The sequence below is a fragment of the Cavia porcellus genome, unplaced genomic scaffold, assembly GCF_034190915.1.
Source record: "Cavia porcellus strain 051 isolate PalLab524CR breed Dunkin Hartley unplaced genomic scaffold, mCavPor4.1 scaffold_25, whole genome shotgun sequence".
Taxonomy (NCBI): Eukaryota; Metazoa; Chordata; class Mammalia; order Rodentia; family Caviidae; genus Cavia; species Cavia porcellus.
In genome coordinates this window covers 35,719,313-35,746,748 of record NW_026947508.1, presented here as the reverse complement: position 1 = coordinate 35,746,748, position 27,436 = coordinate 35,719,313, and the positions used below count along the sequence as shown (strand labels likewise).

Genomic DNA, 27,436 nt, shown 5'->3' with positions numbered 1-27,436 from the left:
AATTATAGAATTACCTTTACAAGTCAGTAATGCTACTTCTCAATGCATGCCTCAAAGAACTGAAAGTCAAGACTCAAAGAGGTATTTGTGGGATTGTTTAAAATAATCAAAAACAACTGGGTGTGGTGGTCCATGCCTATAATCCCAGCACCTAGGAGGCTGAGGCAGAATGACTGCCAAAAACTCAAGACCAGCACGGCTATACAGTGAATTCAAGGCCAGCCTGAACTACAAAGCGAGACCCTATCTCAAAAACAAAACAAAACAAAACAAAATAGCCAGAAACAGGGAAACAAACTAGTGTTAATTGATATGGATATCACCCTTAAAAAGAAAGAAATTTCTGTAATATTCTACAACATAGGTAAACCTCAAGAATGATATACTAAGTAAAATACGCTCATCACAAAAAGATAAATCCTAGGGGCTGGGGATTTAGCTCAGCGGCATAAGCGCCTGCCTTGCAAGCAGCCAGTCGTGAGTTCGATCCCTGGTACCGATAAAAACGAAAAAGACCAAAAAAAGATAAATCCTGCATGATTCCATTTTTATGAGGTAGAAAAGTCAAAATCACAGATGGTAGAATGGCAGGTACCAGGGGCTGCAGAAAAGGGGGAAGTTATTGTTTAGTAGGTCTAAAGGTTTAACTTTACAAGATTAAACTTATAGAGATGAATTGATGGTTGTACAACATCATGAATTTACTTAATACCGTGAAACTATACATTTTAAAATAGCTAAGATGATAAAATTTGTTAAGTATATTTTATTATAATTTTTTTGGTTTTTCTTTTTCTTTTTTCTTTTCTTTTTTTTTTTTTCTTTTTTTTGTCTTTTTGCTTTTTATCGGTACCAGGGATTGAACTCACAACTGCCTGCTTCCAAGGTAGGCGCTTATGCCGCTGAGCTAAATCCCCAGCCCCTATTTTTTAGTTTTCAAACCCATTTCATTTCAAGGAGAAAAAAAGAAAAAAAACTAAACAAAATTTTAAAACATGTCAATCAGAATTTATCGTAATTTTTAAAATCTGAAAAAAAATACTAAACTGCTTAGTAAACTTCAAATCAGTACCTGCAAATGAACAGAATTCTCTCCTAACTACCTCAGTAAGATTCCTTGTATCTTCTCAAAATAAACAAGTAGCTACATTCCAGAAAGTAACACAATCAAATTATGGTATTGGAAATCTTCACTAATCAGAAACATCAAAGGCCTCTTGTGAAGAAACACACAAAGGCAAAAATGAAGGTGAAAAAGTGAATGAACCTTGGATGTAGTGGCACATACCTGTAATCTCAGCATTCTGGGCAGCTGAGGCAGAAAGACAGCAAACTCAAGTTCAGCCTGGGTAGTTTAGTGCCTCAAAAATTATAAAAGAGCCAGGATACAGCTTATGTTAAGGTCCTGGGTTCAGTTTCTAGTATCACCACCCCATCCTACCCCACTGAAAAAAAGTAGATGGAAATGGATATATACATTGACCTAGTCAGGGCAACAGAAAAAAAAAAAGCAAAAAAATTAAAAGAAAAACAATACAATTTTCACTTGCAGACAAATGATGACATATATAGGAAGTCCTAGAGGAATCTATAACTTAAACAAAGTCATGGGGTATAAGATTAAAACACACAAAAAAGTATTTCTACATATAAACAATAAATAATTTTAAAAAGGAATAAAAACACCAGTTACGTCATCGCTAAAAACATTGACCTTTGAATAAGTTTATCAAGACATGTTCAAATTCTCCATATCGAAAATTATAAAACTTTGTAGAAGGGAGCTGAAAACAAGACAAATACACAGACGAAACATGGTGGTGCTCGACTGTAATCCCAGATAAGTAAAGAGGCTGAGGAAAAGAGATACTAAGTTGGACACCAGTCTAGGCAACTCAGCAAGTCCCTGTCTCAAAGATTTTAAACAGGGCATAAGATGTAGTTCAGCACTCACTGTGTTCAATCCCCAACACCACACACGCACACTTATTTGGTCCCTTTCCCATTCCCTGCTGGTGGTGTTACCCTGCTCTGCTTCACAGCCAATGTGCACTAAGCAGCTTTATTCTGCCAGATCCTTTTGCCATGATGTTTCTGACCCTGGCCCGGCCCAGCCTGAAACAGTGAGCCAAATTAAACTCCCATAAGCTGAGGGTGTCTCAAGATCTCCCAAATCTTTATACATACAAGTACTTCCATTCAACAGCCTAGAAAGCTTTTTTGTAGAAAGTGACAAGGTGATTCTAAAGTTTACATGCAACAGAAGTCAAGATAATCTGAAGAAAGAAATGAAAACAAGTCAGGTGTAGTGACACATGCCTATAATATTGGCTATTTGAGGAAGGCACATCACAAGTTGAAGGCCAGTCTAGGCAACTTCACCAGACCCTGCATTAAAATAAAGTTTTTAAAGGCTTAGGGAATATAGATCAGTGGTAGAGCCCTTGCCTCCCATATATGAGGTTTCAGGTTCAACTGCTGGTACCACGAAAAAGGAAAAAGAAAACAAACTTGGTAGAATTAGGCTACCTGATTTCATGACATACTATAAAACTAAAATAATTAAGACAGTGTGGTACTGTAAAGATAAATACAGTAGACCAATGGAACCAAACAGGACAGAAATAGACCACACAAGTACCATTACTGATTTTCAACTAAGACATATGTACAAGTCAGTGGGGGAAAGTTTTTAAGACAAATGGTACTGACATAAAAAAGGTAAACTTTTATTTCTACCTCACATTATTAAAAGACTGAATCAAACAAGGCCATATTTCTAAACGTAAAAGCTAAAATTATAACTTTTTTTAGAAGTAAAGTAAAATAACAACTTGAGTCAGGTATAGTGGTGCATTCCTGTAATCCCAGCACTCAGCAGACTGAGGCAGGAGGATCATTGCAAATTTGAGGCTAGTCTGGGCAAGTGAGTTTAAGGCAAGCCTGAAGAACATAACAAGTCCCTGTTTCAAAAAAATAAAACAAAACAAAGTATCTTCACAAACTTCAGATAAACCAAGAATTTCATAGGACATAAAAGGCAATAAAAGAAAAAAATCAGTATTTTGGATTTCATCAATATTTAAAACTTCTGATCATCAGAAGAAACCATTAAAAAAGTGAAGTCAGATTAGGCATGGTAGCAAACACCTATAATCCCAGCACTAGGGAGGCTGAGGCAGGATGATCATTGAGGATTTGAGGCCAGCCTGGGTTACACAGTGAGCTCAAGGCCAGCCTAAACTACATAGCCAAACCGTGTCTCAAAAAAGAAAAAAGATCAGCAACTAGATTATGCAAAGAATTCCTATAGCCAGGCAGTAATATATGCCTATAATCCCAGTACACAGGAGAATTACTGCAAGTTTGAGGTCAGCCTGAACTACACAGTAAGACCGTGTCTCAAAAAAACATGATGAGCAGGGGCTAGGGATTTAAGTGCCTGCCTGGCAAGCACTAGGTTGTGAGTTGGATCTCCAGTACTAAAAGGATGTGCAACATAAACTTTGAAAAGACTATTCTGTGTACAGCTTCTAAAATTTTAAATATTACTACACGTGAAATGTGTAAAGTTTTTTATTACAGTTTTTTTTTTTTTTTTTGTCTTTTTCCTTTTTATCAGTACTGGGGATCGAACTCACAACTGCCTGCTCGTAAGGCAGGCACTTATGCCGCTGAGCTAAATCCCCAGCCCCTTGTAAAGTTTTTTAAAACTCCTGCTTCATTCCAATCAATTTCCCACTTGCAGAATCAACTGCTGCTCTGACTTCTATCACTATATATTAATTTTGCTTGCTCATAAATTTTATATTAAGTGGAATCTTTTGAAATACTTTTGAAGTATACCTTATGTTTTTTCTTACCTTTTTTTCCCAGAGCTATGGAGTGAACTGAGGCTTTGCATATGCTAATCGAGTGCCCTATCTGATATCACACACAGAGAGAGACAGAGACAGAAACAGCGGCTGAGGATATGGCTCAGTGGCACAGCACCTGCCTGGCAAGCTCAAGGTCCTGAGTTTGATTCCCAGTACCAAAACACAGGAAAGAAAAAGAAAGAAATAAAGAGAGACAGAGACAGATGTATTTTATTATCTGGGTTATGACAATTAAATGTCTAAATCTTTGCTAATAATCAAAAGAAAGAGCAGCTTAACAGTACACATGCAAAACAGAAAGAGTACACATGCAATGACATATGTGATAAAATGTTTTTTTTTTTTTTTTTTTGAAACAAGATTTTGCTATGTAGTTTAGGCTGGCCTTGAACTCACTATGTAGTCCAGGCTGACCTTGAACTTGTGGAGATCCTCCTGCCTCGGCCTACTGAGAGTGAGCCTGGTCACAGGCATGCACCACTGTGCCCTAAAAACATATTTTAAAAAAATACTTTATACACCATAATGCACTGGGAAAACAATATTCAACACACGATAAAAGTCAAGAAATATAATATTCAACACACGATAAAAGTCAAGAAATAGTGTTTTACCTTAAGTTTTGGATATATATAGCGCAAAGAATCTGCAGTTCCCATGTCGGCTTCATCAGGAATACACACAATATCTGGCTTCATTTTCATCTTGAATTCTGCACTTAGAGCCTTCTGGACATCCTTGGTTGTAACCACTATGACTTCTACCATGTGCGGAGAAAAAAAAGAAATGCAAAAATTCACTAATTTAAACAATAGTTTCACTATTTCTATTGGATGTGTGTCTTTTCAATGTGTTTTATATTCTTCCAATTAATTTTTAAACCATCTCTCTTTAAAAATGAGGATCTTGAGCTGGGCGTGGTGGCTCATGCCTGTAATCCCAGCACTCCGGAGGCTGAAGCAGGAGGATCATTGTGAGTTTGAGACCAGCCTGGGCTACAAAGGGGGCTCAAGGTCAGCCTGAACTGCATAGCAAGATCCTGTCTCAAAAAGACAGAAAAAAAAAAGAAACTTTAGGGGAGACCATAATGCTGGAAAAGTGACCAACACTGAAGTGCAATCTCTCTAGGAATCAGAATTCAGACACCTAGAAAATAATGACTTGGTAAAAGAAAAAAAAAAAAAAAAAGAAAAGAAGGAAGGAATTAATCTCTGGGAATTAGGAGAGAATTGAAAGGAAAAGTAGGAAATATAGAGAAGCTGGAGAAAAGGAGACCAATGCAAAGAAACAAACGCAGCAGTCTGGAAACTCACACTGGCTCCCAGGGAGGGAAACCTGTCACTGCAGACACAAAGTCAGCCTGCATGGCCAGCAGTGCTAGTCCTAAGAAAAGCCCACAGCTATAGTAAACTGTAAACACAGTGTGGGGCCAGGCATAATACCTGTAATGTCAGCATTCAAGAGGATGAGGCAGGAGAATTACCATGAGTTCAAGGCCAGCTTGGGCTACATAAGCAAGTTCAAAGCCAATTTATAATACATAGTGAGACTCTACCTCAAAAACGCCAAAAACAAAAACACCGCCACCACCAAAGACCAGTGTGGGGTTTTACTCTAAAACTCCTTCCACATGGCAGTCTATAGAGTTGGAGAAGAAATTCAGTGCAATAGCTACCATATTGCCCAAGTGTTTACTCAAGAGTCATTTGAGAAGGGGCTGATTAGTTAAGACAGAGCCACAGAACAACTACAGAACAACTTTACTTCAAGGTTCCCAGTGTAACCTTCCCACAGTGATGGGGAAAGAGGCAGCCACAGGTAAAAATCACAGAGCAGGAGCAGGCTGGACATAGACCACCTGAGAGGTTTAAGCTCAGGCTGGCAAGGACACAGGGCCCTGGCTTCTGTGGTGAGAAGCAAGGCATGGCATGTGTGGCTTTCACAGAGAGCTGAGTTTGAAAGTGTTGGTCATCAAATACAGTGAGCTGCTGACTCCTCATCCTGCTTCCTGTATCCAATACAGATCAGAGGTCTGATTGCTTTTCCCATGTACCAACATGAGCAGGACACACTGTAGGGAGCCTTTGAAGCTGGAGATTGATCAAGTGTGAGGCTAAAAGCAAGGCCAGCCCAGAAAAAACAGAGACCAAAACAAGCTATGTAAACAAGTTGTTCAAGCACCAAGAAGACAAGAGGCCCAGGCCTGCCAGGCAGATAAGTTGTGAGGCAGTGGGTTTGAAATTGACATTCTTAGGGCTCGGATTTAGCTCAGCGGCATAAGCACTTGCCTTGTAAGCAGGCAGTCATGAGTTCGATCCCTGGTATCAATAAAAAGGAAAAAGGCAAAAAAAAAAAAAAAAAAAATAGACATTCTTCTTTGAAGGGTATAAATAAATATGCTGCACTGTTTGAGCAGTTCCTTTCCTCCCATCAGGAGGATAAGGGCTCCACCTGACCCCAGCTTTGTCTCTTCTTTATTTTTCTCATCCTCTCACAGTCCTTAACCCCAAGAACCTCAGGAACCACATTGGGTGGCAGCAACACTCCTTGTCTGAAGACAGTTCCCATAGCCTGGAGTTAGTGGACAGAGAGGCCTCCAGAGCAAGAGGGCCCCTCACAGACCCACAGGTCATAAAGTTAGAAGAATACTGACTTGCTGAATTCAAAACTGCAGGTCCTGGCAAGAAACCATTCATTAAACAATACAGGAAGGCTGGGGATGTAGCTAAGTGGTAGAGTACTTGCCTAGTATATGTAAGGACCTAGGTTCAATTCCTAGCCCTAGAAAAAAACAATAGTATAAAAAAATACAGACGAATTTTTTTCTGACTCCTTTTTCTTTCTTCTTCATTGCTTTTCTGGGACTTGGGGGTTTTTTCTTTTAAAAAATTCTTCTATTTTCTTCTTTAGTTGTTCTCTTCTGTTACCTTTTACTCCTTAATAGGATCTTTTCACTTTTCTCTCCTCATTTTCCATTGCTTAATTTTTCAAATTTTTCTTTTATTCTCTTGTTCCTCATATCTTTACTAATCTTTAAGTCTATCTTTACTAATAAAACCATTAAACATTATTAATCTTTATAGTTAACTCTATACCATTACATTATTTTTTATTGTTATTAATGAAAATATTTTTGTTGCATTTAGTAGATAGTTACTACATATCAATATATGGTTTATCTTAGTGTTTATGCTATAATTACAGATTTTTTTCTACAGTTAAGGTAGCAGACTACTGGTTCTCATGGTATGTCAATATCCAGTATGTCTTTAACATGTAAAATGTAGCTGGTTTAGCTCCTATTGCTAGGGTGGCATAATTGCTGCTATCAATGGATTTTCTCTGCATGCCTATATATGGATTGCCTTTGTGTCATTAATAATACTGCAGTTCATTCCTAAAGAACTGGGTGGTACAAAATTATACTTTGACCCTGTCTTAGTTACTCATCTCACTGCTGAGACAAAAATACCCAACACCCAAAGTTAAAGGAAGAAAGATTAACTGGCACAGTTTGTAGAGGTTTCAATTCATAGTCGGCTGGCTCCACGACAGGGTGGCACCGCAGAGAGGCATCCTGAGGAGAAACAGTTCTTAATAAAGCAGGGCAGGCAGAAGCAGACAGCAGCATGGCAATACCCACTAAGGGACAAAACACAAACCTCTTTCTGTCTCATGTCTTATCCAGGCTAACACTCATACCCTTACTCTTAGCATTGCATCCTTTATCACAGCATCACACATGCTACCTCTGAAAAGCCCTATCTATGACTGCATGAGACTTCGGGGGACATCTAGATATAAGCTATAATCACTTTACCCCATTAACAGAAGCGGTAGGATCTTGGGAGAGAGGCAAAACTTGACAGCAAAGTAGACAATACCCAAAGACATCTCTATACTAGCAACAAGGACTTTCTACTATAAACATTTGCACCCTCAACAATGTACACACACACACACATACCCCCACCACCACCACCACAATAGAAACATAAGAAAAGACAGCAAAATGCCTCCGAAAACTCCCAACTCCTCCAAAGCTCATCCATGGGAACCTCAAGGGAAGGAATCAAGAGTCACACGGCTGCCAGGCCCCAAGTGCCTGCCCGGCAAGCGCAAGGTTGTGAGTTCGATCCTCTGTACCAAAAAAACAAAGAACAACAACGAAAGTCACACAGCTGAATCATTTGAAAGATAAAAAGAGATTTTTTTTTTTTTTTTGGTACTAGGGATCTAACTCATGACCTCATGCTTGTAGGCAGATGCTTGAACCACTAAGCTAAATCCACAGCCTGAGATTTTTTTAAAAGATCAATTAACATGCTCAGTGAGCTCAAAGAAGTAATAAACTCAATAAAATGATCAGCAAGTTTATAGAAGACACCAATAAAAAAAACTAGATGAGCTACACAAATAATACAAAACATAAATGACCAGGTAAGCAAAAAATTTGTTTTCATGAAAGTTACCCCAAAAATCCAAGAAATTAAAAACTCTATTGAAAGTATGGGGAGCAGGGATATAGCTCAGTGGCACAGCGCTTGCCTGGCAAGCGTAAGGTCTTGAGTTTGATTCTTGGTACCCAAAAAAATGACCACAAAAGATGAGCAGCAGAAGTGATCAACGTAAGAATTAAGTGTCAAAACTAGCAGACAGGCTGATATCACTAACCAGTTACTCAGAGATGCCTTGAAAATAAGAGAATACATGAAAAATGGACCCAACAGCTGCTAGATGATGCAAAAAAGAGTAAGATTAATTGAAATTAGTGAAAAATCAGAAAACAACACAAATGGCATTAAAAAAAAAAAAACCTGTTCACAGAAATAATACAGGATAACTTTCAAAATATGTAGAAAATGGGCTGGGGATTTAGCTTAGTGGCACGAGCGCATCCCTGAAGGTCATGAATTTGATCTCTGGTACAAAAAAAAAAAAAAATCAAAATATGGAGAAAGAATTAAATATATAGGTAAGTTAGGTATATAAAATTTCAAATAGCTGTGACCAAAAAATAACTTCTCCATGACACATCATAGTCAATATCCTAGAAATTGAACATAAGGACAGAATCTTAAAGATTTTTTAAAATATCTCAGGCCATGGATTTAGCTCAGTAACACAAGCACCTACCTGTCTGTTAGAGAAAAGCAATGGATTGCTTATACAGGTAAACTCATCAAAACTACAGCTTATTTCTTGACACAAACACTTAAGGCCAGGAAATTTTAGAGTGAGGTTCTTGTTTTGTTTTGTTGGTACCAGCAATCAAACTCATGATCTCGCACTTGCCAGGCAGGCACTGTGCCTCTGAGTTACATTCCCAGTCTGGAATGAAGTGTTTTTAAGTTCTAGAAGAAAAAAAACTTCCAACCCAGACTTATTCAGCCTACAAAATTAGCTTTAAAAAAGAAATAAGGTATTTCCTATGACAAAGAGCACCTTAAAATTTTTATGACCATCAAACCAGCACAGATCTCAAGGATATGCTAGAAAGAGACAATATAGTCAACAATGCCAAAATGTCTAATTGAATCAATATACCCCAGGCAGGATGAGCAGTTAAGCAGAAAGGGAAAAAAGTAAACCAGCAACAGAAAAATAATGCAGTATCAGGTACAAGTCAATACCTATCAGTAATAACTCTCCAATGTGAATGGTTTCAAGTACCCTGTCAAAAGATTGGCAGATTAGAACAAGGAACAAAACCTAATGATATGCTGCATACAAAAAACACATTGAATCCAAAAAGAAATTCACAGACTAAAAACCAAAGAATGGAAAACAATATTCTATGCAATGAGACCCTCAAAACAAGCAGGAGAAGCTACCCTATTAAGTGCACTTCAAGCCAAAACTAATCAGAAGGGGCAAAGAAGGATAAGGGAACAATTCAATAGGAAGAGATAACAATTATAAACATGTACGTACTTTTGGCACTCCATGCATCCAGGGCATTTCTCAGGTGCTCTGTGCCCTTGGGGCACTCCTGTTCGGGCACTTGTGCTTTCAGCTTCACACTTGTAAATGCTCACTAGCTCATCAGCTCCCAATAACTAACCTAACCAGGAAGGTGAAAGACCTCTACAATGAAAACTACAGTATTCTGACAAAGGACATTGAAGAGGATATCAGAAAAATGGAAAGATTTCCCCTTTCCTCGATTGGCAGAACCAATATTGTCAAAATGGCCACACTTCCAATACTGATATACAGGCCAGGGATTTAGCTCAGTGACACAAGCACTTGCCTGGCAAGCATAAGGTCATGACTTCAATCCCTGGTACAAACAAAACTAAACTAAACTAATAACTAGAAACAAAACTGATACACAGATTTAATGCAATCCCAATCAAAACACCAACACCATTCTTCAGAGAATTACAGTAAACAATTCTAAAATTCATATGGAAAAAAATAAAATTTATACAGAACAAAAGACAGAATAGCAAAAGCAATGGTGGGGGGAGGGAGAGAAAGAGAGGTGAGATGGGGAGGGAGGGAGGGAGAGAAAGGGGATGAAAAAATAAGTTAAGATGTATCATGTGCATATACTAACTCCCCATGACAAATGTGATTATTATACACTGTAAAAATGTACTTATAAAAATAAATTTATGTTAAAAAAATGAAGAACTTTGGACCAAAAGAGACTATCTTTACTCAGGAATGCACAACTAGTAAATCAGTGTTACAAAGAAAACTCAAGTTTGTATAATTAGTGTCTACATTAATATTTTATACAACACTTTTTTGTGGATATAAAGAATTCATAAGGTCATTTCACAAAACATACAAATGGGATATTTTAAATCTTCATTCAGGACAAACAACAGAGTTATCACTACTTCCTATAAAGCAGCAACTACTATTTCACTGCAGCTCACCAGGAACCTAAATGAGGTAAATTTCCAGAAATATATTTTTATCTTATCCATTTAGCTATTAACTAAAGTAAAAAAACTTGGAGTTTTGCTATCGATCTCCAGTGAAATGTCACTGAGTTTGAATTTTTAATATCTCTAATAATTCCCATGATAGTTCTCTAAATCACAATTATCCTTCCTTTTCACTAGTCACTTTTTCTACTTTCTCCTTTTTTTTCTTTCAAATCATTTAACTTTCATTCCTTTCTTCTTCCTTTCTTTTTCCAATTAGCCACTAATTCATCCAACAAATATTAATATATGGAATATATATAATATAGAAAGGAAAAATATGACTGAGAATTCAGAAAAGAATTCAATATGATTACTATCTTCAAGATACAAAAAAATGGAGATATTAGACATAGAAATGATTTGCTAAGAAAGACTTCATAAAAGTAAGCCATGCACTGGGGTTCAACAAAAATTTCTCCAGTGCACACTGTATGTAAAATGTTGATACTGTATTACAAAAATTAATTAGGTATAGTCCCTGCTCAGAGGAAGATCACAAAGTCTCCCATGCTATTACCTATAGTATAAAACAGTCCTTAAGGAGACCCCAGCCTCTTCCCGTGAGTCAGCACCACTCACAACCAGGGGTAGAAAGAACAAGGCCACATCAGCAAGCAAGCCCAATCTGGGAACCAGTGCCATGCACAGGCCGTTGCCGAACTGAAACAGCCAAAACCCAGACCCTTCTGGTGTGTAGGATGGCAAACAAGAAGTACCAATCCCCTAGCCCCCCACTGCCTAAGTGACCGGCTTATCCAGAGAAATACAGGCTGTGATGATAGCTATGGACGTGAAATGCAATTGGATGCCTGTGGTGCTTTGTTATTTCACTAACATGGCAGATTTCGGGCCAGTGATCTGATCATCGGTTCAGAGGATAGTGGTACACAGTGTGGCATCTAGGGGGCATCTCCTTCTGAGGACTGCAGTCATTGTTAATTTCCTATGGTCTTGTTTTGAAATCCTGTATTTTTCCATTGTTTTGTTGGGTTAGGTTTTATTCTCTTTTGTTTTATTTGATTATGTCAAATCCAATGGCAGGAGCAGCTATTTCAAAGATACCAAGATATATTATGGTAGCAATTTTGGATATACTGTTGGCTTGATTTGAAGTCTTTTATTGCATTCATTGCTGTTCTTATTGTTTCTATTCTATTCTGTTCTGGTTGACTTTTACTATGTCATTATTCACATTATTTTGAAGAAATCAAAAGGCATCATGGTAACTACTGTTGATTCCATAATATTTTGAAGTCCTGTATCTCTTATACTAGTTTGTTTTGATTGGTTTTATTCTGTTTTATGCTCTTAAAAAAATTTAAAAACTAAAAAAAAAAAATAAAACAATCCTTAAGAATTGCTAAAATAGGGTTAGAGATTTAGCTCTGTGGCATAAATGCATGGTCTGGCAAGTATGCGCTTGTAAATTCAATCCCTACAAAGAAAAAAAAAAGTGCTAAAATAAAGAAATGCAACATGATGGAAGCACAAGAGGATAGAGGACAGAGGACAGAGGAGGCAAAAGTTCCATAGGCTGGTGAGGACACAGTAGATGAGGTACAGTAGATAAAGTAATGGTAGTAACTGCAAATATAGTCCAATCTACTAACTAGATCAAGAGTCTTTTTTGTGAGCCAGGAATGGTAGTACCTCCTATAATGTCTGAATTAGGGAAGCTGAGGCATGAGGATTACAATAAATTTAAAGGTAGTTTAGGCCTCATAGCAAGATCCTGTCTCAAAATACTAAATATTCTTTTGTGTAAAAGGAAACAAAAACTAACTTCCTCCTACAAAACCATTAACAATGAAGAATGAAGAACACAGGCATAGCTATTAAACTTCAGAGTCCAATATTTAGGAGCCAGCACTTCTCCATCCCCACCCCACCCCCATTCTGAGTGAGCTTCAGTGAGAGAAAAAGTTTTCCAGCCAGGCACAAAAGCGCACACCTATAATCCTGGCACTCAGGAGGCTAAGGCAGAAAGACTGCCAAAGCTTGAGCCAGCCTGCACTAGATAGTGAGTTCAAGAGCAGCCTGCATTACAAAGCAAGACCCTCCAAAAAAAAATCCAAAAAAAAAAAAAAAAAAGAGAAAAGTTTTCCACACAGTAGATATTAAATATATCATAAAAGGCAACTCTCAAATGTGAACTAAAGATATTGTGAAAGTAAAAATTACACATGACAGGGCCGGAAATTTAGCTCAGTGGCTCAAGCACTTGCCTGGTAAGTGCAAGGTAATGAGTTTGATCCCAGTATCAAAAATTACAGATGACGAATCTATGAAGAATTAATAAAGCAAAAAAAAATTAATAAAGCAAAGTGAGATATTTTAATGTATATTAAGGTATGCCCACCATCACCTTCATCTTTGAGATTAAGCTCTAAAATATCTGTTGTCCAGACATGGTAGTGCACGTCCTATAATTTCAGCACTCAGGAGGGTGAGGCAGGAGGAATGCTGCAAATGTGAGGCCTGGGCTGGGGATTTAGCTCAGCGGCATAAGCACCTGCCTTGCAAGCAGGCAGTCGTGAGTTCGGTCCCCGGTACCGATAAAAACGAAAAAAGACAAAAAAAAAAAAAAAAAAAATGTGAGGCCTGCCTGGACTACATAATGATTTTAAGCCAGCCTGAAATACCTAGTGAGACCTGTCAAAAAATAAAAATAAAATATATCTCTTGACACCAATGTCACATAGACTACTACACAGAAATAGTTATAGGTCTGTTTCAGGAAGGCAACTCTTAGTGGAATGAACACAGGATCAAAAGACTAGGCCCCCGGCTCTGACATGCTCATCTGCTAAACCCAACTAGTATTCTCATTTATTCTACCTAACTACAGGACACTTCAAACTCAGTTGACCAAAGCTGAACTCATTATCTTTGTTCAAATATTTTCTCCACCACATTCCTTTCCCTACTTAATAGCAACATTGTCTATTTAGCCACTCAAGCAAAAACTAGAAAACTCCTCCTACAACTAGAGTTAAGGTTCTAGAAGTCAAGGCCTGAGCTGTTTTTTTTTCAATTCTGTAATTTCACACTTAATATATTACCTAGCACATAGCACATTCTCAGCAAGTATCAATTATGAGGCACTCAGATTCCCAGTATGTTCTTTTGATATCCTTAGAAGGTTCATCTTGGATTATTATGGAGATCAGCTGTGTAACAGCACTATCTTTTCACACAGAAAAAATGTCTATGTTCCAAATTTAAAGATGCCAAGAAAGAAGTCACACCGGGCCTAGGAGGAATAACAATGAAGCCAATTCACTCTTCTTATGAGCCAGTTGGCATGCAGGCTGGGAGATACCAATACCCTTTCCCTCCCAGTAAGCAACCAGCTGACTCAGAGCACAGGCTGTTAATAGCATCTCAGGTACCAAAACAACTTAATGCTTCTACTGTTTCACTGACTGTTTGCAGGCCTAAGGCAGTGGTCTGAGACTTTATTAACAGGATAACAATATTACTATAGCAATATAGGGGATTTCCATCTTGTTTTTGAAATCCAATATTCTGTTTTATTTTATTCTATTTTATTGTTTCATTATATTCAGTGTTCTGTTTTGACTGGTTTCATTTTGTTTTGTTTTGTTTGATTTTACTATGTCTGATGGTATGTGCAGCAACTTTGAAGATAACAAAGAGATAGTCATAGTTGATTTCCTATTATCCTGTTTTGAAATCTTGTATCCCTTTCACTATTTTGTTTTGATTGGCATTACTGTTCTTTTTTGTTTTTTAATTGTATTTAAGGAGAAAAAGAAAAAAAAAACAGAAAAAGGGTACAAGTTATACAGAATTTCAGAAAGCATAAACAGTAGGAAATCACTAGTTAATAGATTACATATTGTTATCTTAGAAATAGTTGTTCAAGTTACAAAATTAAAGCATACAAAGTGGATTTTCAAACAGTGAGATTGCAAACAGTTTTGTTCAATGATCCAACAAAACTCAGTAATATGGTTATCTATCTTATACACTTAAATATATATGCAGTTATATCCTTTAGAGCACTTTCTTGTCCTTTCTTTTGTAATTACACATTTTGGATTTTATTATTCCCACAGTTCTTATTACTTTTTTTGAAGAGAGTAAAACCAAATGTGACATAACAGAACAGAGTCAGTCAAATCAAAAGGATGGACATAATAGATAATGTAAAAACAAAATACAAGGTGATCAACAATGATTATCATACTGCCTCTTGCTATCTTAAGAAGAATTGTCTATATCATCAGTTATAATAAAATTGAACAAAACAGTAAAGAATAAAACCAAAACATTGGAGACATTACAGGACTTTAAAAGAAGATAATAGTCAACCAGAATGGGCGTCATAATGAATCTTATTGTCTTCACAGTTGTTGCCTATACTTTCGAACTTGGTACTATCAAGCCAAGCAGAATAGGGGAAAATCAGTCAAAACAAGATGGTGAGAGCAATACAGGGGTTCAAATCAAGTTAACAGGAAATCAAAGTGGGTTACTATAATGTATCCTGCTATTTTTATTTTTCCCTTAATTAAAAAAATAAGAATAAAAAAGTAAATAATTAAAAAAAGGAGATTGAGATAAAAGAGGGTATAACAACAAAACAGCGCAGGTCAAAACATAACCATTTAAGCAAAATAGTGTTTCACCACAAGATATCCTGACATAAAAGTAGTTACCATAGTGTCTCTTTCCTTGAAATCTTTGAGTATAACTTTGTATACTGTAGCACCAAACATATCCAGACAATGTAAAACCATTCAAGAGAATGACATTATTACAGGGTATTTAGAACCAACTAACAGAAAATGAACAATGGTTTCTGTATAATCTCCCTGTCCATAAAAGTTCTTGCTTATATTATCACACATAATAAAATCCAATAAGATACAATCTGTCAAGACCAATGAAGACAGAAGAATAAAAGCTTGATGGGACTTCAAAACAAGATGATACTAAATCAGCACTAGCCATTATAATGTCTTGTTTTCTCCAAAATGGCTGTTCCTACCATCCAATCTTCTCTGCCTCATTTCTGTTGAGATCTTTTTCTGTCATTTGTTGTCAGTTTGTCTTCTTCATTTTGCTTTCTGCTCCATTTATTGTGGCCTCTCTGCCAGTTTCTAGAATCTTGGTATTTTTCTCTTTTAGAATGCCCTGCAGTATTCTCTGTAGAGTTGAATTGGTGGTTGCAAATTCCCCTAGTTCCTCTTTATCCTGGAAGCACCTTGTTTTTCCATCAATTTCTAGGGACAGTTGTGCAGGATATATCAGTCTTGGAGGTTATATATTATCTTTCAAAGCTTGAATTATTTCTCCCCACGCTCTTCGTGATTTGATGGTTTGTGCCGAGAAGTCTACTGTAATTCTGATGGGTGTTCCCTTGTAAGTGATCTGTTTCTTGTCTCTGACGGCTTTTAATATTCTGTTCTTATATTGGATTTCTGCAACTTTGATTATTATATGCCTGGGTGTAGCTCTGTTTGGGTTGTAGGTGGCTGGGGTCCTGTATGCCTCATACATCTGAGTATCTTTACCTTTTCCTAAATTAGGGGAATTCTCTTGGATTATTTCTGTGAATAGCTGTTGTAGTCCATTTGTTTGTGTCCCTACTTCTTCTTTTATGTTCTTAATTCTGAAGTTATAGATCCTTTTATCATCTTCTAGCCTTTGCATTATTGCTGTTTTCTTGTTATTTTTAAGAAGTTTTTCATTTCATGCTCCCACATTACAAATCTGCCCTCCAGTTCAGACAATCTATCCTTAGTTTATTTCAAGCTATTATGCTAGCTTTCAATAGAGTTTTTAGTTTCCTGGTAATCTCTTTGAATCTGCTTCATGTATTCTATGTTTTCTCTATTTTCTCCATCAAATAATTCTCCCCTTTTTTCTGTTCTTCCATTTAACCATCTGTTTTTTCTTGGGCGGTGCTTAGCATTTCTCTAACTATTCTACTTATATCTTGCTTTATTTCGTTAAATACTTCTCTTTTGAACTCATCTATGAAGCTCCAGAGATATCGTTTTATGTCTAGTGGTACCGTGTCTGATATTACATGTTTTTCTTTCCTCATTCTCCTTTGCATTTACCTTTCCTAGATCAGTGTTCTCAGGATTGGGGATTGAGGACCCTTTCTTGTTGCTCCCTCTTCCCATACTTTTTGTTCCTTCCATACAAGCGAATATAGGAGGCCCAATTTTTTTCTCTTTGTCTGTTACAGTTTGTTTGAAATGCATGGGCTAGATGTTCCCACCCACTGCAGTATACTAGGGAGACACAGACCTGGGCAGCCTCTGCTGGGCCTGCCCCTCCAGGTCAACCTACCAAAGGCTTCACTGCTAGCGTGCACCACCAGGTGCTGGGACTGGTTTGGGCTAGCCTACTGGGTCTTAGTCAGCGGTGTACCCAGGCCAGGTACTCCCCACCAATCCCGCTTGAGAGGGGAATATGCGACTAAAGTTATTGCAATGTCCTGTTCCAGCAAGTCTGCCCGGTCCCAGTATGTCCTTTGCTGAAGCCTCCTACTCTATGGAAGGGTCCCCGGTCCGCTCACTCACCGCAGGTTGATGCAGGGCTCCCTGCCAGTCCTGTTCTCAACTCTGTTCGCTGATTCCCACTCTCAGAGTTTTCACGCGTCTTTCTCCCTGCCGTGCTGATTTGGACACAGCAGTGGCAACAGGAAATTCAAATCGTGGCTTCCAGTGGCACAGGATCCAGCTTCCACGCTGAGATTTTATCTGTTCCTGTTATAGCACTGGGATTGCGTTTCCAGTTGGTTTCTCTTAGCTTAGTTCGTTTCTGGGTCGGCAGAGTATAGCTCCCCTTGCTTAGGACTCCTCACACCGCCCCATTCCTGGATTCTAAGCGGCCAGAGAGCCTCCATAGCTGCTGCTATCTATTCACCATGTTCTCGGCTTTATTGTTTTCTTTGTTTGATTTTATTATCTTTAAAATACACTTTCATTCTTGTGTGTGACTGGTTTTATTCTGCTTAGTTTTGTTTGATTCTATTATGACTAATGATATGGATAGCTATTTTGAAGAAAATAAAGAGACATTATGGTAGCCACTGTTGATTTCCTATTTCTGTTCTGTTCTGATTAGCTTTATTCTGTTTTGCTTTGTTTGATTTTACTCTCTTTAAAATAAATAAATAAATACGTCATTTTTCTCTCATTCATCCTGTTTACTTTCATAATGCTGACAAATCACTGGGATCAAACATCCTAAAAGTTTTATGGGTGCATCTCATTGTCATAGCTCACCTTCAAATCCAACACGCTCAAGCAGGTTCAGTGGGTACCAAATTAAAGGCTTGTTCCCAACTGGAAGCAAAGGTTTGGGAATGCTGGAAGTCAGGTCTGTCATCCGAGATCCCCCACCAACTGCCATCACTACTGCTTGAAATTCCATTTTTATAAACTGCAAGTACAGAAAAAGACAATGGAAAAAAAGATATAACAATAATCAAAAGACACAGTACTAACTCATTTTTATTTACATTACTAAGAACTCATTTATATCAGATGTATCATTTTCAACTTTAGTTACTAAAATAAGAAAAACTCCTTTGCAGGAATATATATATACATATATATATATATTGCAGTATACATATATCTTTACCACACTCTCACCAACATAAACTCTCAGATTCATCCTTGGTAAAGAGGGGGAGAGGTAAATAAGTGAAAAAAACCCTAGCTCCTGCTTTGAGTTGTTCGCTATTAAGAGGAGACATATTTAATAAATTACAACATACCATCATTAGTGCCATGTCAGGGGTATATCCAAGATACAATGGGTATAGTGCATAGGAAATATCTAAGTCTTACTAGGAAACAGAACAGTTTTATAGGAAGGTAAAGCTCAAATTCATTGTGAAGAAGTAAAGAGTTTACCAAGAAGATTTCTAGTATGTAAATTTTTATTCCTTAAAAACACTTTTAAAAAACTCACTAATAACAAAAACAAGCGTGTTAGGCCTCTGAAAAGTATAAAATTGACTTAAGATTCCTCCAATGATTCAGTCGTCTACTCTAGTCTTCTCATTATCCCTAATAGTGAAAGATACCACTATAAACACAAATGTAATCTAAACCTAGGATCTGAAGAACCCAATTAGACAAACATTCCAAATTGTTAATTCCTTTTTTCAAACTCAGGTAATAAAAGAACCTATTTGACCTTGAAAAGAATCTCTTTATAGCAGCTTTATAAGCACAGAATGGAGGCACACTGAAAGGTTATAAATTCTTACTAATTTAAACTGAAAGTTTTCTTTGATTACAACAAATGATGGAATCATTTTAATACATTTTTCAGAGAAAATGATTCAGAGAAAATCTAATACCATATTGGTGTTATGGGCAAATACTGCTGCACCTTTACCATAATAATAATTGGTCCGGGTCATCACACATCAGTATCTAAACTACAGCACTCGGCCAGGTGTGGAGGCACATGTCTGTAATCTCAACATTCTAGAGCCGAGGCAAAAGGACCCTGAGTTTAAGCTCAGCCTAGACAGTATAGGTAATTCAAAGCCAGGCCAAGACTACTTAACAAGATACTGTCTCAAAACCCCCCAAAAAACAAGCTGGACACGATGGTGCATGCCTGTAATTCTAGCACTTGCAAGGCTGAGGCAGGAGGATCACTCTGACTTTGAGGCTAATGTGGGCTACACAGTGAGTTCAAGGCCAGCCTGAACTACATGGTGAGACCCTGCTCAAAACAAACAAACAAACACCCAGTATACCCAAGGTACAAAGTGAAAGTTCTTGAACAACTTTCAAAATTTAAGGATATGGTCATTTCAATTTCAGCAGATACTGCCTCAGAATGGAATTTAATCTTCACTTTGGCATTAACTCCCATAACATTTGATGTCATTATGAAAAGAGCAGTGGACTCTTAAAGAGTCAAAAGATTTGAGTCTGAGTTCTGGTTTGGCCCCTTACAAGTGTTTTTACCTGGAGCCTGATATTTAAAACAGCATTCTCAGTTTTTAGAAAGGCAGGCTGGTGGTTAAACTCACAGATCAGAAGCAAGGTTGCCTGGGCATAAATTCTAACTCTACCATTTATTAGCTATGTGAACTAGGGCAAGCTACATAACTTTTTATGCCTTGGCTTTTTTCATTTTATAAGAGGAATAATTATGGCTTCTATTTCATTGAGCTGTAATATTAAATGAGGACTGGTGGTGTAGGTCAGTTGTAGTGCACTTGCCTAGCATATGCAGACATGTACACGCACGTGTGCACATGCACACACACACACACACACACACACATACACACAGTTATTCTACATAAAGCCCACAAATAATATTCATTCCCCTCATATGCACTGTATGACTATTTGATATTATTAGATATAAGCTAGATCATGGAATGCCTTCTACACCAATGGAACCATCGTGTTTCAGAATTCTGATCACAGCACTTTTTTTTTTTTTTAAACGTAGAGTCTTGAAGCTGAGTGCACAGTAGTGCACACTTGTAATTCCAGTATCTGGGAGGATGAGCTGGGGACTGCAAGTTCAAGGCCAGCCTGAGCTACACAGTGAGCTTATGGCCAGTATGTACTATACCAAAAGACCTAGTCTTAAAAAAACAAAGGTCTGGGAGTTTAGCTGAGCAGCATAAGTGCCTTTCTGGTAAGCCTGAAGTCATGAGTTCAATCCCCAGTAACAAAAAAAAAAAAAAAAAAAAAAATAGGGAGAGAGAATGAGTCTCACTGAGTTGCCCTGGCTGAAGTACAGCCAGTATTCCATTGATTGGCACATGCTGCCAGGTCGGACCTTGCTCCCTTAAAGCACCGCATTCAAGCCAAACTCAGGACAGACAGCCTCTGGGCATAGCATACTACAATCTCAAACTCTTGGGCTCTAGTGGTCCTGCTGCCTCAGCATCTGAAGTAGCTGAAGAAGAAGTATATGTGCACACCACTATGCCCTAAATTGCCTCTCTCTGTGCCCAGTACAATTATTAAACTTTAAGACTCAGTGCAAGAATCATCTTGCCACTTTGCATGGTGAATCATGCTTATAATCCCAGCACTTGGGAGGCTTGAGGCAGAAGGATTACTGTGAGTTTGAGACCAGACTGGGCTACAAAGTCCGTTCAAGGCCAGCCTGAATTGCACAATGAAACCCTGTCTCAAAAAAGAAAGGACAATCATCATGACCCATTCCTGATGAGCACTCTGTAATACTGGAGCAGGAGCATCACAAGTTCAAGTCCAGCTTAAACAATTTACAACTCAGCAAAATCCTGTCTCAAAATACTACGTGGGGGTATGTAAAATTCCAAAAGGATTGGGGATGTAGCTTGTGTGAAGGTCCTGGGTTCAATCAATGCCTCAGTACCAGTCTCCTCCCAAATAATCTTGCCTAGGAAACTGTTCCTAGCCCTTCGTACATTTCTGCAGAACAGATTCGGTTTTTCCTATGTGCTTTCACTCTGCCATGTACATATTATCTCAGCCTTTACAGGCTTCCTTGCACATGTATGTTTAAATGTCTAAGTGTGACATTCAATGCCTCCCAAAGGCAGGTACTATATGTTGTCATCATTGTATTCCTAGTCAGATGTGATGTCTTCAGTGTTTCTGGAATGAAGATCCCAATAGCCCGTAAAAGGCATTAGAACCTAGGTCGCTGGGGTCTGAGATCCCTGCTCTCAATGAGTCTCTAGGTGAAGAAGACAACCTAGGAAGCAAGAATTGTTATGAACATAACACAGGAAAACTGTCAAACGTGTCAGTGTCAACGCCACGCCATGATTCTGGGTGGTGGAAATCAAAGCAATGAGTGCTGCTAGGCTCCAGAGCTTCACAAGGTGCTCTTGGTTCTCATTCGTGCCTCGCCACACTCAGGGCCTTCTCCAATTGTAAATAAGTAAGTCTGACCACGGCATGGCAACTGGTCTGACACCACACTGAGTGCTGCCTGAGAGAAGGGTCTTAACTGCGTTGCTCCTTGTTATTGCACTGCTCTGCACCCAAACAACTAGCAGTGGATTTGACAAATGAGTGAAGAGCTAAAGGATGGGAACCGTACAAGCATTGTGCTAAGAGCGTCTGGTGCCAGGTCTGGCGTTCACTGGCTGTGACTTCGAGAGGAACTCTCCCTCCCCGAAACTCAAGTTTCTCCACCTGCTGCACAGGTTAGTGGGATCGACGCTCCCAACCTTCCTTCTAATTCAGACACTTAGGCTTCCACTACTGGGTTGCGCAGGGATTCGAGTTGGAGACTTTGGGATTCAGCATCCCCGCCTACTCTTCAGGGTCCACCTGGTTCCAATTCCGCGAGCGTGCCTCCCTCAGAAGTGGAGGGGTCACCAGCTCCCACCGCGGGGCTCACCTGGATCAGCCAGTTAGCTCGCGGCCTGGCAGACCAAAGCCACAGCCTTACCTCAGCTCCCGGCTGGTAGCCACGCTCCCAGCGATCTCCACGCCGCTGCCGACTGACAATCTAAAGGCGCAGGCGCGAGATGGCCGAGCAGATCGATTGGGATGTCCCAGGCAGACCCGCTGAGAAGGGACGAGTACCGAGTGACGGATGACGGAGAAAAAGCCCAGGGGTGCCTGCTGGATGGGTAACTGAGGAGAAGGCTGCTGAGGAACCCGCCAATCTCCTGTTGGTACTAGGACTTGGAGTTTTGCTAGCTCTGATCCTTGGTTCATTCACAAATCACCAAAGCTTATTGAGTGTCTCTTCCAGTGCCGGTTGCCAAAAATACAGAAGGAACAACTCACAGCCTCTTTTCTCAGGGAGTTTCCGTTCCAGGACCTGGCCTCAACTGTCACTCTGAAAATAAGTGTATGGCCAGTATTGGTTACCTAGTAAGGTGGGGAAAAATTAGACAGATCCTCACGAAAGAAGTGAAAGACCTATGCAGAGAAAATTATAATACACTGAAAAAAGAAATTGAAGATAATCTCAGAAAATGGAAAGATCCCTTGCTCATGGAAAGAAAGAATAAAAACTGTGAAAATGGCCATTCTCCCAAAACTGTTATCGCAGGATATATTATAGTAACTTTTTTGTTTTCCTATTAATTTGATTTGAACCCCTGTGCTGCTCTCACCATCTTGTTTTGACTGATTTTACTCTATTCTGTTTTGTTTGATAGTATCGTTTAAGGGTATAGGCAACTACTTTGAAGGCAGTAAGATTCACTATGATGTCCATTCTGGTTTGAGTATTATCTTCTTTTGAAGTCCTGTAAGGTCTCCAATGTTTAGGTTTTATTGGTTTTGTTTTGTACTGTTTTGTTCAATTTTATTATATCTAAAGATATAGGCAACTCTTTTTAAGATAGCAAGAGGCATTATGGTAACCATTGATCACCTGGTATTCTGTTTTTACATCATGTACTATATCCATGCTTGTGTTCTAACTGACTATTTTGTTTTGTCACATTTGGTTTTATTCTTTTCAAAAAAAAGTAATAAGAACTGTGGGAGTAATAAAACCCAAAATGTGTAATTGTTATTGTAAAAAAGAGAGGAAAAGAAAGTGCTCTAAAGGATATAACTGCATGTATATTTAAGTGTGTAAGATAGAAAACCATATTACTAAGTTTTTGTTGGATCATTGAACAGAACTGTTTTCAATCTTACTGTCTGAACGTCCACTTTGTATGCTTTAATTTTGTAATTTGAACAACTATTTCTAAGATGACAACATGTAATCTATTAACTAGTGATTTCTTACTGTTTATTTTTTTTTGAAATTCTGTATTACTTGTACCCTTTTACTGTTTTGTGTTTTTACCTTTAAATAAAAAAAATTACACAGATCCCTTGCAGACCAGGAATTGGCAGGGCTTCCTATGTATAGGACATGAAACATGGTCACTCATGCCAACTTTTGCCATCCAAACAGTAAAAAGAGGATGAGTAAGAGTCTCACAGAGCAGATGACACTGAACAGTGTTTTCATGACAAGATTTCACTAAGCTGACCAGGCTGACCTGAAACTCACGGGCCTCCTATCTCAGTCTTTTAGTGCTGGAATTACAGGTGTGTACCTCTATGACAGGCTGCTAGCAAATGATTTCAAGAGAGCCTTGTGGATCTTGAGTAAGACTTCAAAATAAATGATCCAGCAAATGCGAAGGCCCTGAAAAAGACTGCATGTTCAAAACAACAACAATAAAACAAAAACCAATGAGGCCAATGAGACCGAAGTGAAGCTGTGGGGCAGTTGAATAGTGGCAGAGGTCAGAAAGGCAATGTCTTATGTGGCTTGTAAGTTGTTGCAAGAACTCTGAAGTTTGCTGTGAAAGAGTTTTAAAAAAACAACCAGAAATTGTTGAGCAAAGGAACATGATATGACATGGTTTTAAAAGATCACTCTGGGGGCTATGTTGACAACTCATTAAAAACAGATAAGGTCCCCTTCTGTCTCTCTCAGACAGAAGCTTTCTTTCAATAAATATATTTTGCTCTTAAAAAAACATAAGGAGAGCAACTGAAGAGGCTGCAAACACCTAAGTCTAGACAAATTTCACTACTGTGAGCTATAATAGAGAAAAACCAAAAAAGCAAAAAGACATCAAAAATGAAATTATAATTGAGAGATAATAATTGTTCTAAGTTTTAAGATTTGGGGTGATTTGTTAAGCTGCAGTAGATTCCTACAATTTCCTTTTTTTTTTTTTTTTGAGACAGGGTATTGCCCCATAATTCAGGCTGGCTGTTTTGTTTTTTGTCTGTTTGAAGACAGGGTCTCACTATTTAGTTCAGACTGGTCTTGAGCTCACTTTGTAGCCCAGGCAGGTCTCGAACTCACGCTGATCCTCCTGCCTCAGCCTCTCCAGTGCTGGAATTACAGGTGTGAGCCACACACCCAGCTAATTCGTGCTAGCTGTAAACACATTATGTTGCTTAGGTGGGCATCAAACTCTCAGCGCTTCTGTCTCAGCCTCCTAAGTGCTGGGATTACAGGTGAGCACCACCATGCCCAGCACAATTTCCTAATGTTTTGAGGATTTAATGTTTTTGGTGGTTGTGTGTGTGTGTGTGTGTGTGTGTGTGTGTGTGATGCTGGGGATTGAACTCAGATCCTTGTGCATGCAAGACAAAAACTCTACCACTAAGCTACATCCCTCCCATTTCTAATGTTTCAGAAGCTTCTTTATTTTCTGTTCATCTCTTAAACCCTGAGTTGCTTTAGCCGCTGCCAGTTAGGAAGGTGAGTCTAATTTTTGTAATAAAATAAAAAGAATTTGACTTCAATCTTTTTTTTTTTTTGTCTGTTTTTCTTTTCTCTTTTTTTTTTTTTTTTTTTTTTTTTATTGGTACCGGGGATTGAATTCACGACTGTCTGCTTGCAAGGTACTTAAGCCGCTGAGCTAAATCCCCAGCCCTTACTGACTTGGATCTTTATTGAATGCTTAATATGTTAGTTTAATGCCTTAGATGTTAGGTGCTGGGGAGATAGCAGTCAATGAGAAAAGATAAGATTTATAATTTTTCCCAGCCATTCAGACTGAAGAAAAGTTCAGGTTAAATCTGACAAAAACAAAAGAAAAGCAAACAAAAACTTCTGTTGGCTCATATCTATAAAGCCAGCCTATTCTTGCCTCTTTTGCACTTTAGGATGTTGATTAGTGAATTACTATTTTTACTCATTTTAATTCAAATATTAGAGAGTGTGTTAGTAAAGGAAAGCCATGAAATGATTGATTCAGCCACAGGTATCCTAAACTCTGATTATCTTTTTTTTTTCCTCAGAAAGATTCACTTTCTTAGCTCCAGTAAGCAGAAGTCCTGAGAATTACATCATATTTTTGTTTTGTTTTGTTTGCAAGGCAGGGCAATCAAACCTATGGTCCTAAACCAGGTGTAATGCCACATGCCTGTAATCTCAGCACTTAAGAGGCTGAGGCAAGAGAATCACCATGAGTTTTAAGCAGTTCTGGGCTACATAGTGAGATCTTGTCTCAAAAACAAAACAAAAAACCCTAGGGTTTTGTTTGTGCATAACTCTACCACTGAGCTATACTCCCAGGCTTTATATCATGTTTTGAGGTAAGAACTAGTTTTAAAGTAAGATCAAGCCAAGCATGGTGATACACACTTGCAATCCCAGAATTCTGGGAGGCTGAGACAGGAGGATCGAAAGTTTGGGCTCAGCCCGGACAATTTAGCAAGAACAAATAAAAGAGGGCTGGAGATGTAGCTCACTGTGAAGGTTCAGAGTTCAATTACAAATGTTGTAAAAATAAATTAATAAAAAGTCTGATTGTTATTAAAAAATTAATAAAAAGTAGAATCTAAAATTAATTATATCAATTAATATTTTGTACTTTGTTACAATAATGTTGTTTTGTTTTGGTTTTGATTTTGCAACAGGGTCTTCCCAATTTGCTAAATTGCTTAGGTTGGCCTTGAATTTGCAATCCTCTTGTTTCAATTGAGTGCTGGTATCATATGCATGTGTCACTTTACCTGGTATAAATAAACATTTTGTGCATGTATAATTTTCCAACTGGATATATTTATCATTTGTGAAAATATTGGTTCCTTGGGCCAGGGATATAGCTTAGCATCATAGCACCTGCCTGGCCAGTATATGGTCCTGAGTTTGATTCCTGGTATCCAAAAGAAGTATTGGTTCTCTGAGTTATGCATATCTTCCCAAAGCAGATTTATTTATGCATATTAGCAGATTTATTTATGCATATTAATATAAATATGCTAAAATATAAATATAATATAAATATGCTAAAAATCACATTTGTGCTGGGCATAGTGATGCATACCTACAATCTCAGCACTGAAAAGGGTGAGGGAGGAGGATTACTACAAATTCAAACCCAACCTGCAATACGTAGTGATATAATGAGTTCAAAGCCAACTACCAGCCTGAGCTGCATAGTGAGACCTTGTCAGAAAGAAAGAAAGTCAAGTTGCAACTTGTTTGATCATACAAAAGGTTTTCCTGGAGCTAAATGTCATATTTCTTTTGTAGGCACAGAAATGTTATGAGTATTTCCACTTTCATCACACAAAATATTTTTTTTTTTTTTTTTTTTTGTCTTTTTCATTTTTACCGGTACCAGGGATCGAACTCACGACCGCCTGCTTGCAAGGCAGGTGCTTATGCCGCTGAGCTAAATCCCCAGCCCCATCACACAAAATATTAAAAGGACATGTACTCAAGGGCTAAGATATAATAAAAATATTAATTTGTTTTTTATTAAAGACCCTCAAGGGATATGCAATTTTTAAAAAAAATTTACTGTAACTATGCAGTAGTGAAGAAAACAACTGTTAGTAGTTTGATGCCTCTGCTTCAATTCATGTTAACTAAAGCACCAGCAGTTTGTCCACCATTGCTTCCACACTATCGGTGCAAATACTAAAGTGATGGAAGAGGCAACACATGATTTAGTATTATTAGGTGAATAGTTGTGGCCCATATGAAAGGGCCGTGGAAATTCTTAAGGATCCACCGAGGACTCTGTAAGAGCAGCTGTGGGAGACAGCTCCAGTGACTCCCTTTGAATCCAAAACAATTACTGTGTCTTTTATTACTTGGAGACTCATTTCCTTATACTGATAGGTAAAAGACTGGCTAGGGTATTTC

The 27,436-nt window shown here is 38.2% G+C and overlaps 1 protein-coding gene across 2 annotated transcripts in view; it reads right to left on the bottom strand.

Moving 5' to 3' along the window:
- Eif2b3 (eukaryotic translation initiation factor 2B subunit gamma) overlaps nt 1-22,338 on the bottom strand; it is a 143,740-nt gene extending 121,402 nt beyond the window's left edge. The window contains exons 1-3 of one of the 2 annotated variants that reach the window (XM_003461892.5): nt 22,250-22,338; nt 18,094-18,250; nt 4,493-4,638 (exon numbers count right to left, since the gene is read on the bottom strand). In XM_003461892.5, the coding sequence (XP_003461940.1) occupies nt 4,493-4,638; nt 18,094-18,241 (294 nt within the window). In that variant the 5' untranslated portion in view covers nt 18,242-18,250; nt 22,250-22,338. Of the gene's footprint in view, nt 1-4,492; nt 4,639-18,093; nt 18,251-22,198 lie in introns of both variants that reach the window. The other variant, XM_004999915.4, reaches the window with a different exon arrangement.
- Between the last annotated feature and the right edge of the window lie 5,098 nt (nt 22,339-27,436).